General features: G+C 37.9%; 1 protein-coding gene across 1 annotated transcript; it reads left to right on the forward strand.

The window, feature by feature from the left end:
- Nucleotides 1-202: 202 nt before the first annotated feature.
- LOC149422425 (uncharacterized) lies at nucleotides 203-11,347 on the forward strand. The gene is made up of 6 exons (XM_089633797.1): nucleotides 203-337; nucleotides 553-3,088; nucleotides 4,530-4,696; nucleotides 6,254-6,467; nucleotides 7,632-7,775; nucleotides 8,016-11,347. The coding sequence occupies exons 2-6, from the start codon at nucleotides 584-586 to the stop codon at nucleotides 8,160-8,162; spliced, it is 3,177 nt and encodes a 1,058-aa protein (XP_089489923.1). The 5' UTR covers nucleotides 203-337; nucleotides 553-583; the 3' UTR covers nucleotides 8,163-11,347.
- Nucleotides 11,348-12,056: the final 709 nt, after the last annotated feature.

The following is a 12,056-nucleotide window of genomic DNA, read 5'->3' on the forward strand; positions in this document are numbered from 1 at the left end:
GCCAAGTAGCCATGCTTTCCTGATGGTCAATAATATTACAAAAAATTGTCGATAATAATATTACAAAATAATCATTATATTTAAAAAAATGAAATGCTCGGATCAGGTTTATTTATGGCTCGGATCAATGGTGCTCGGGGTCGGTGTCGCCAGTGTGGTAGTGTCGCCAAGTGTCGCCTGATCGGCGCCGGTGATGTTGATGGAAATGTTTTGATCTATGGTCGCGTCTTATTATTTGTGATATGTTTGTGATTACGTTTTTCCTGATAAGCTATGGATTCATGAAATAAACGCCGTACTGAAATGTGATAAATTTCGGAAAATCTTTTATTTCTTTGTGAGTATTCCTGTTTTACAATGTTATAATCCCATGGTTCAATAAACTTCTAGCGGTTCTTACGTGGAAAAGTCGCGGCTTTTTTCATTAACTAATTTCGATTCTCTTTTTTGACATCTAGCTCGCTTCTTTTTGTTTGTACGGCAGGAATTAAGTTTATCCTACAATCATTACATTATTATGCATTCAATAATGAATCTCATTTGTTATTCCAGGACATTCGAGTGTTGAAGGTATTTTTATACAATGGATAAAACAGTGAACACAATAGGTGTTGAAAATGTTGAGATAGATAGTGGCACCGCTAATAATATGACCAAATGCACCAAGGACTCATCTGATTTGCTAATTGTAGCCTCGGACACGCAGCCTCCTTTCGAAAAGAATGGTACTGAAGATTCTCAAGGACATTTGTCAGGACTTGTTGACAAGACTATCGTGGACTGTTCTTCTGTGCTTTCAAATAAATCTCCAGCATCCAGTGAGAATATGGAGGATGTTGGCAGTAATCCACAGCTACAAGACCTTACAGCAGAGGTGTCTTTTGTAAAGTCTACCGATGGCAAAGAGAGCCCGATTATTTTTGTAGAGGAAACAACAGAGGCAGAAAATATTGAAGATAAAAATATAAGTGGCAGCGAGCCTAAAACCACTGAGCTCACCATTGTCAAATCTGCAGTCGAACCCGGTTCTGCAAGTGCTACCGATGCAACTGTGGTAACAGATGACAAGATGGAAAACATAGAGTCAGAGCTCTCCATCCTCACTGGAGATTCTTCCCCGTCTCACCCACCCATTCACGAGGCTTCCCTGAACAATGGACAGGAGAAGATCTCGCCAGTGGAGAATGAGAGCATCATCACTGAGCTATCTGTAATACATGGGGAGGAAACTGAGAATACAGCCCACAATGGAGGCAATATTAACCATTTCCCATTCCGACTCACTACTGATGATATTCAGAAGTCATATGACAAGAATAACTCTGTGCAGTCCCAGGAGAATTCCTTGGTAGACACCCTCCTGACATTTATCGATGGAAAAGGTAAAATTGATACCTCTCAAGACACAGCTGTTATGGATAATTTGGATCTCCTCGCCATTTTGGAAGGTGGTGGTGACTCTCCTTCTCCCCTCAAGGAAGAGAACAATCCTCTTCGCAGAGACATACCTCCCAAAAAATATAGAAAGTCCCTGGTGACCATGGATCCGGTTTTAGAGAAAACCTTGGCCCTGAAACAACTAAAGGAACTCCCAACGAGGAAAAAGTTGAAAGATAAAAAAAGGATTGTCGATGTAAAAATCCCCAAAGTATTTAAAGGACCCACCCTAATGGGCAGACAGAGGACTGCCAACAAGAGCGTTGCCTCGGAAGAGTCTTCTGACAAGACGTCACCGGTACCTCCTGTCCCCGTCATCAGGATGGATGTTCCTGTAAAGACTTACAGCAAGAAGAATGCCTCCAATGATATATCTAATCTCATCAATGACTGGAGTGATGACGATGTCAATAAGGAAACACCCGACCAGACTGTGTCTGAATTCCCCACTAAGGAATCCACTCCCACAGACAATATCTCCCTTCCAAAGGAAAGTGCTGTTAAAACTTCCAAGACCCAGGATGTGCCCAAGTCAGATGGTTTTGTGGAACCCACACCCAAAAGAGTGTCACGAGTCATCAAGAAAAAAGTCATCTATGATCCAGACAATCCTGATTCCTATAAATTTGCCAGCAGTATTATCAGAAAAGACATACCCGACAAGAAGAGTGAAGGGGAGCAGGATGAGAATGCTAAAGTTAATGATCGTGTACAAAAAACAAACTTTACCAAAACCAAACCAACAGTTTCTAAATTGATGTCAGTGGGGATACAGGAGATGCTAGTCAAAGTTCCCAAAAGAGCGTCCGTATCGCCCGTCAATAAGAAAAAGGTTTTAAACACCTCATTGTCAAAAAAGAAAAAATTAACAGAGGTTGACCGATTACTGATGGACGAAGGGGCCGTCAATATGATGTACCAATTAGAGAGGAGTAATAATGCATCTGATGTACCTGAATTAGCCTTAAAACCCAACAAGAAGTCTTTAATATCCCTCTCCAAAGAAAGAAAAGCATTAGTGTCCAAAGCGAAAATTATCAAGCAATCTGTCATGAGTCAAAGTAATGACGATTCCAGTATTAAGCTAATGAGAGTCAGGAAGGAGACCAAAACGTCAACCTCCTTGGAAGTTGCTGCAGCCAAAGTAGCTGGACTACGAAGTAGCATGCAGTCGCCATCTCTCAGTGAAATGTCGGCCACAGGGAATGAATCAAAAATCATTCGTAGACATTCCTCTTCGTCCTTTTCCAGCGGAGGCCTCTCTCCGAGACCGCAATCTCCCGTCCTAGAGCGCAGGGGTAGAAAAAATAGTTCAAACGTTTCTCTTGACCAATCCCATTTGGAGAATGACTCTGGTATTCAGAGCTCCACTCCGTTGGCTCCTGGAGAAGTTCGCAAATCTAAGGGTTTGCTCCTACACAGTTCAGTGAAAAGGAAACGAAAATCTCTGGAGAATATAAGAGCATCTGTGAGACAGAAAAAGGTCAAGAGTGTCAAGAAGCTGGATAATGGGAACAGAGTTATTTCCTCACCGGGTACTGGGCTCGGGAAACTGAGTAGCTTCACCCAACTTACCATCGACATCTCGGACAACATAGCTCACATTGTTGTGAAACCCACCGGGAACTCGGAAGAACTGTATGATCTTCAGGTATGTCACCAAACTATTATTTTTTTAAATACATTCAACCACATAATGTCTTTCAGGCGATGTTATAGATGCTTTCATTAAATACTGCGAGTAGAACACATCTACGCCTTTGAAATAACTGCATTGTCTGGTAAGACGGTACAATTTACAAAAACATCATATTGGAAAAAACAAGTAACTTATTACGAAAATAATGTCAGCCGATTGGAATTTTCCCAAAGGAGTTATCGAGTATCAGGCTTATAAAAAATGGTTTGAAGTGCAAAATCTCTTACTTATGAACCTGGATTTTCGGATATGGTTTTATTGAATAATGTGGCAAATTAAATTCTTTAGATAATGATCGTAAAATATTTGTGCCTGAACACACAGAATAAAATAAAACCTGCACGCAGGCAATTTTTTTTTGGAGGTACTAAAACAGGTGGCACCCAACAAATTTTCAACTACGAATTTTATACTTATGCCATCTGCGTTAGTCCTGAGAGCTTGTCGTTTAGTGTCCACCCGAATTTCAAGGCGAATGGACGTGTCCTACACTTCATGTTGCTTCGTCCGGTGAAAATAACATTGAAGATAATATTAGAGATTTTTTAATGAAAAATTGAAGCAGAACAAGGTACGGTCCCATCTAGGACTTGAACCCAGGACATTGGCCTTGCCGGGCCCCGCTGCTCTACCAGCTGAGCTAATGGGACCCTGTTTCCTTCGGTCATATTTAACTGTATCATACTTCGAATTAGAACTGGGTCCACTTACTTGGCCCGATTCCGAATGGGTAGAGGACTGGTGCTTCGCCTTAATAATACAAATTGGTAGATACTTATTTTTTCAACAAACAATACAATAATTTCATTGTTCTTGTGTAACCTCTTAACTTGTTAACCTACTGATAGTATCTTTGTCCCCCGAGTTCATAGTACTCGGGTAGATCAATGTACAAAATAACACCCTGTGTTGTTAAACTTGTAGATAGTGGAGTTGACTGTAACAAATGTGTTGCTTTCTGTAATGAATGCTAATTTCCGACTGAATATCATTTGCAATCATTCTGTGTTCCTACAGTGAAATTTCACGTGATTTATAATGTTTATTAATTATATATCTAAAAACTTGTTCTACTATATGAGTTGTTTGGTATCAAAACTGGTCAGATCCAAAATTTAAAAAAAATAAACTAAGTATTGAACTGTGTTCATTATTAACAAAAGAACAGTTCTTATTTTTCAAAAGCAGTCATATCCGCATATTTTGTAAGAGAAACCGGTTTAAAAAGCGGCTGTGGTATGAAAAATAGTCAAATCCAGCACTTGTTTTGGTGTTTCCTGAAAATTCACCTAAAGTGGAGTTGACCAGTTTTGATACCAATGGTCACATATACATTTATGGTGTTTAAACATAATATTGTCAAAAAATAAATAAATCACATGAATATTTTCAGGTTCTGTCGGAGCTGACGGAGGCGGTGCGAGTGTCTAACTCAGCTGGGGCCGTGCTGCTGACGTCTGGAGACGGAGCCCTATGCGGGGGTCTCGACCTGCGCTGCCTCCTGCAGCCCACAGAGGAGCAGCAAAGGGCCAGCGCTGACCAGCTCGTTGACACCTTTAGGTATGATTCAATTGGGATGTGCAATTTTTTTTTCCAATTATGAAAAATTGATAGTTTTTTTTTACGTTAACTCCACAGGAGTGCGCTAGAAAAATAATTTCCCTCAGGGCTTATGTCGTATTTGGGAATGCTGTGTGGAGGGTCACAATCAAAGAACCAAATCTAATCTATTATTTTATCGTGTTGTGTTTTATCCGGTTACCATCATACCACTCTATGCTACTATATGTGCCTCTGGTACAATGGCATCCATTGCCCTGGTTTTCTCAAAACCTGAATACTGTGCTTCAGTATGGGTTAGAACAGTTACACTTCCATGGTCGAAGTTCACCTTAATGCCATAATGAGAACCACCAGCAGGTCTTTAAAATCTACTTCTCTCTTGGCTCCCCCTACTTGCGAGCAAAACCCTGCAAAATATCAGGTGAGAGATTGCAACACTGAGAGAATACAAGAATGCGCTGCAAATAAGCAGAATTCCTTTACGCAGTGATGTCGTTTCTCACCCTTCATGCGGCCGGAAGACCTGATAACCCTTCAGGATGTAAGAAGATACGCTCCTCTGATTACCTCTCACTCTAGAATATAGGTGTAAACTGAGTGGCAATCGGCCGACATGGGAAACGCTCATCTCGATCACGACCCCACTGAGAGACAACCTGGGTTCTCACTGCCTCGTAAACTGTTAACGTTCCCTCCATTAGTAGGATAATTGTGTTCCCATAGCCGCTGTGTCCACGTGATGCATAGGTGGGACCTTAAAGAGACTGCAATGTGTGAATGCGGTGTGGTGCAGACCACCAAACATGTGTCAGAGAATGCTCGCTCAATTCATTTCCTGGCAAGATTGATATAGTCTGCAGGGTGGTCCTAGAATGGCTCGCAGACCTAGATGTCCCCCCCACACCATATGAAAGAAGAATATACAAGAGGGTACCTAAAGAAACCAAACTGATGTTACTGGGGCTCAGATTTTGTAGTACCAGGTTCTGCCGGTAACAGTGTACAGCTACCCAGCTCCCCAGTCGATATGCTGAGCATTGGGCTGAAGAAATCGTCCTTTCGGCTGTGCTTGTGTGTGCTGTTGTTTGGTGTGCTCGTCGCACAACAGCGCACAGCTGTGAATTTTTGAAAACTGAAACAGAAATTATTGAAGTGTTAAAAACAGCCTACAAGGATGATGCCATGGGGAAAACTAAAATTTGACAACAACTAATGTTAGTGGTTCTCAAATGGAGAACAAACTCTGAATAGACGACTCCTCTCACATCGAAAAAACAAATCAACATTGTTGTGCTGTTCTTCCATTGAATTGATTGTTGCTTTGTTTCAGGATCTTATCCATAGCACTATGATCATATATATCAGCCTTGGTAAAAAAACACAAAACAAGTGTCACCAAAAATTTCACACCAGCTATAAGGACGCATTTTCCAGCACAGCGCTTGGCATACTGACTGGGGAAAGGTAGCTGCACACAGTAGTTGCCCGGTTCGTTTGGAATTTATTCATCCTCTTGTAGGTGTAATAATATAGTGTGTTATTGTAATTCCCCAGTGAGCTGATGGTTTCCCTGTGTGAATGCCGTGCGGCCGTGGTGTGCGGCGTGGGGGGGGCGTGTACGGGACCCGGCGTGGCGCTGCTGACTCTGTGCGACCTGGCGCTGGCTTCCGACCGGGCCACCTTCTGCGTGGCGCCCCGGCCACGCCGCGCCCTGCCCCCCGAAGGGGCTTCCCTGCTCGCGCGCCCCCACGCTCTCCCCCCGCAAGTTGTAAGTTCTAACAATTATGTTCATTAACAGGTAGTAACTGTTATATTTTGCCTTTGTTAGAAGTCAACTTGCGTACAATTCTCCCATCTAGAACCCATATTACAATATTCATGAATGTACAAGCTATTGGAAGAATACAAAATAAATTCTTACGCTTTCTAAATTTTAACATAAGTATTACAGCAATTTTGTTGAACTACAAAACTCTTTTAAATGATATGAATATGCAAGGCGAAATAGGTAGACTTGACCTGAAATTTGGCATATTTGAGGCCAGTTTTAGACGTGTGGACACTTTTCTAGAAAAAAACACAAATTGATTTTGAAAGATTGTTATTTTATCTAGTAAAGTAAGATGTTAAATTTTGAAAAATAATATTATTTCCATATCATAATAAAGTGTTACCGTTGGACGTTGCGCAGATTTGTTGCATTTTCAAAGGTGAATTTGTATTATACAGCAAATATTTCAAATCATAAAATAATACAATATAAACAATCAATAAATTATCTATTATATGTATGTATAAGAATTTTGTTTTTATTTAAAATAAAATTACTAATAAATAAATCCGAACACGCGTTTTGTGACGAAAATCCCTCAATTTGACTATTTATTTATGGTCCTACAAATTGGTATAGTTCAGATTTTTTTAGAAAAATAATTTACCAAGACATTATTGAAACATTAGAAATAATTTATGACCAAAAAATATATATCCTTAAAGTGTATAGTAGTAATTAATTTCGATTCACGTTTGTGCATTTTTATTAACTCGGCACAAGACAAAACATTGTCATTATCCGCCGCGACCGGGCGGCAAGCGGACGTGTATTCCACGCCGGTTTAGTTAATAACATTTTAAATAAATTCCTCGCTTAAAAATGGGGAGGAAAATACCCTTGGAACAAAAGTTTTATTAGAAAACACAAATTACGACATCAAAAACGTACGTGGGAGATATATTGTCAAAAAAAAACTAAGTTCAGTGATATTTAATTATCCGTGTACATTACTTACTTATACGCTACAGGGTCGTTCGAAAGAATCAGTCAGAATAAGCACATATTTTTTATAACATTTGGTGATAATTTTGAATATGAATTAGCATCAACTTCCACTTATCATATTATCTGATCTAACCAACTGTCTCTCTCCCATAGGCCCGAGAGTTGGTGATGTGCGGCCGCAAGCTGACGGCCTCAGAAGCCCTGCAGCGGGGGCTGGTGGCCCGCACCCTCTGGCCTGACAGGTTTCTGGAGGAAATTCGCTCTATAGCCGCCGACCTGGCCCAGCATCCCTCACAGGTAACATATCTTAACCATTTCACTCTTTATCATATTAATTAGATTTTTACATTCATTACCAAGACATGATTCCTTGCAACTATAACGCAGTGTGAGGGGATCAAGGTTCTCCCAGCTAAAACTCTGCAGAAAATGGTATTACGCCATGTTCGAGACTACCCGGCCTTAAAGGAACACTTTGCTGCTTGTACTCTTAATTAAAACAAAAAGTATAATAATACTATCATTCCTTTCTTGCAGAGCTTCGGCATCATAAAGAGCGTCCTCCGTCGTGGGGAGGTGTCTTCAATATCGGCCGCCCTTCATCACGAGAGCCGTCAGCTAGTGGACCTGTGGAGCTCCCCCGTGGGGCAGGACGCCATACGCGAGACGCACGCGCACCTCTGACATCACCTGACCACACCAATTGATGACTCCAAACGGCCACAGAATGAAGACGCCAAACAGTTACAGAATGAAGACACCAAACAATTGCAGAGCGATAACACTGAACAGTTACTGAATTCTGATATCAAACATCCACGGAAGGTAGATTTCATTCGGCCATAGAGTGAAAATATCAAACAGATTAAACAGATTGAAGACACCAAACAGTTACAGGATGATCAAACCGAACATTATGATATCAAACGGCCACGGAAGGTCTTATTCGGCCATAGAGTGATAATACCAAACAGCCAAATGGCCAAAGATGTTGGCATATAAAACGTCTTTCGAAGCTACAGACGTGTGTCACCTAACGAAAGGTGACGCAGATATTAAAACGACTAGTAAAAAAATCTGATTTAATTCATGTATAGATACAAAGTTTGTAATGAAATAAGTTACTTATAAGTTCAGTTAACGTATCGGAATTTTACTAAATATTATTATGTATTGCTTTTTGGACATTTATATTACGGGAGAACCCCGATAATTCGAAAAAACTGTAATTCGAAATTTTCGCCAAAAAAATATGCCCAGAAATTTTTTTTCACACAAGATGGTTTTTTAATTCGAAATTTATTTTTGTCCGCACACAATTATTTGTTCATGCAATTCGAAAACATTTGATTTTTGCGAAAAGAAATCATAAAATTTCGTAAATCTGAATCTGAAAGACAGCCGTGGCGGTAAAATCCCGAAAAATGTATTTTACGTAGTTATACATCGTCCTAATTAGTATTATTATTTTCTGTGTCTTTTTCCATAAAATTTCGAATGACGTGGGAATTTGTTAATTCAAAATTAGATTTTTGATATCCTGTGGGTTTCGCATTAACGAGGTTTTACTGTATTAGTAATATATTTTTTTTAAATTACGTTTTGAGTTGTGAAAAATTTATCTGTCAAAAAATACCTAATTATGAATAGGAAAGTCCATGTGCGTTGTTCTGTTAAATAACATTATTGTTATTCAGATTCATAACAGACATATTCTTTGATATAATATTGTAATATAATGTCATCTTTAGAATAATAACTATGAACTTGCATTCGTGTAGAAAACACTTGATGAGACTTCCTCATGGTTGAATTTTTAAATTTATTTTGAAAATTCAACGGATTATCTTTGCGACAGAACATTACATTCTTCAATAAGTGATTATTTTTATATGAAGCATTGCTAGTAACCTAAAATTTGTTATATTTCATGAATCTCTAAAATCAATTCAGGTAATAATAATCTTGTATACATAGGATAACATGCACAGATTTAGTCTGTTCTTGATATGTACATCTGAGCAAAAAGGTTCAAACTACCTTCTATGTCGGGTGTATACACATATACAGGTGTATCAATGCTGTGAGAATGGTGTATATCACCTGGCACAAGCGTACTGGCATTAGGTTCTGTCAGTGGTGAAAGTCATGTGAATATCAAATGCCATCTACATTTTTTACTCGGAATAAGCTCAGAGATCTATGTATTACCTGCCATTCTGTCTACCTCACGTTTTCTCATCCTTTGTACTTTCACGCCCTTTTCCATGAATCAGGGTTGGTATCATAACTCCAATATGGACAGATAAATACACATCTTGAGTCACCTCATCGTGTCAACTTGACGTCAATTTCTTTAGAAGGGATCATTTTCTTTAGAAGAAGAATCTCGTGTTTTCTGCATTTGTGTATAATTTGTAAAATAACACCTCTTTACAGGTAAAACACAATAAGCGACCGCGACCGAGGCGATCATAGTGACTTATTGGCTTTTACGGTTTAACCTGAAACCTGTTTTTATCATAATTCCTGTTTGCAAACAAAACTTGTTAGGTTGTTAGGCGATATGTTATCCAGGTTTACAAGTAAACAAACAATATGTGACGGCGATCATAATAGACGACTTATTGGGTTTTTTTTGCTGTTTACCCTGAAACCTGTTTATCATGACGCCTGTTTACATTTAAAACCCACCAAGTCATTATGACCAGTTGGAGTGACTTGTTAGATGTTATACAGGTTTACAACCCAAAAAGTGACTAAGGCGGTCATACTGAATTCTCCGGTTTTACTTGTAAACAGGCGATAATATCTTTGATGGGCGGACATAACAGTATAACTGCATTTTTGACCATTTAACGATTTATATGAGAAAATGTGTCTTGTGTATGCCGGCATCAATGGTATTAACAGTATAGTTACACCAGTACTCAAAACATAAATAAACAACTTTGTGCCTATTAAACTAACTTAAAATACTTGAGATAATTAGGTTCATAATAATGTTTTTTTGCTCTCCTGAAAAGTTACACTTTTGCAGTTATACTCTTATGTCCGCCCATCAAAGATATAATATCAACACATCTGGGGGCCTACTCTGTACCTTTCAGGTTAACAAACCAGTAAGTTCGGGGTTTAACCTTTCCTTGCCGGTGCTGTCAATTGAGTGGACATCGTCTCAAATTTTAGGTATTCCTCCGCAATACATTTATGTATTGCATTAATTACAATATATAAATATTTACCGAGTGTACAGCACCGGAGGACGAGGAATTTTTTAACACCGTAAGGGAAGGGTTAATACGGGTTTGTCACGTCGCTAAACCGGCGGCAGGATAATTTCAAAAGATACAGAGTAGGCCCCCTGTGTTCTCGGTAAAGCCGTCTATAATGTACATTTGTTTTTACCCACCGTATTATTATTATATCGAGTCAGGATATTTGTGAAGTTTTGTATTTCTGTAATGAGTAAGATAAGAAGTTTATTTTTAAATTAGGCGTTTTATGGAGTTAATGTTTCGTCACAAACCTTCAAAATCTTTAGATCTTGTTCCAAAGTTGTGTCTTAAGAAATTCTAATTATTTCGTATAGTAATAATTAATAATTATAAATAATCGTTATTTCTCCTCGGTTATTATTCCCAATCAAAAAGTATATTTTTGTATCAAACTGGGAGACATTTAAGTGACAATTTTGTGTGATACATACAAGATATTCTAGTTATGTATTATATCTCCTGTGTGATGAATATATTTTATCTGATTGAATGAATGTATTATGTTATAGTATATTATATTGTTTAGAATGTGTTTATTACATTGTTTTTATCGAATTATTATTGTTCCGATTAAAAAATAAATTAGAACATTTTTACAGAGGGTACAATATTAAATTTTATTATTTAGTTTGGAGTTCATAAATTTATTTTCTTACAGTCGGATGTGTATCAAAATGAAGCACATTTTTTTTTATTTAAAGAAATGAATATTCGAGAGTTAGTATGGAAAAATGATTCCATTTAGAATATTATTGTTTGATTCCATATTTTATAAAACAGTACTAAAAGAGAGAATTTTTATACATAGCATTTGGTAAAAAAAAAATATATATTTATATTATTTACAAATTTTTACATTTGAATTCGTTAGACCTATTGTAGAACCAAAATAATTTTGATTTATTTTACATACTTATACTTTTAACTTCTTGATTGCCGAGACAAAAGTTTTGGTTTTGCTTGATTCTATTTTCTAAACAACTTACTTGTTTTTTTTGTAAATTGTACTGTCTTACTAGATAATGTAATAATACTAATATAATAATTATAATCCATGGAATGTTGGCACACAAGAGGTTAAAACATCATTTCATTATCATTATTTCTGACTATTGTAAATTTGCTGAGTGAATTTTCCAGTCTGTGAAATATTACAATCATAATAATTTGCACATATATATGTTTTTATAAAAGTAAAACAGGTCTCAAAAAATGAGTTCTGGCATTGTTAAATTTGCATACTTTTTTATGTTTGGTAGTTGAGACAACCATTTTAATCTTTTAACGCAATTTCCACCAT

The sequence above is a fragment of the Hesperophylax consimilis genome, chromosome 7 (genome assembly GCF_061612785.1).
Source record: "Hesperophylax consimilis isolate HC1 chromosome 7, BYU_Hcon_1.0, whole genome shotgun sequence".
Taxonomy (NCBI): Eukaryota; Metazoa; Arthropoda; class Insecta; order Trichoptera; family Limnephilidae; genus Hesperophylax; species Hesperophylax consimilis.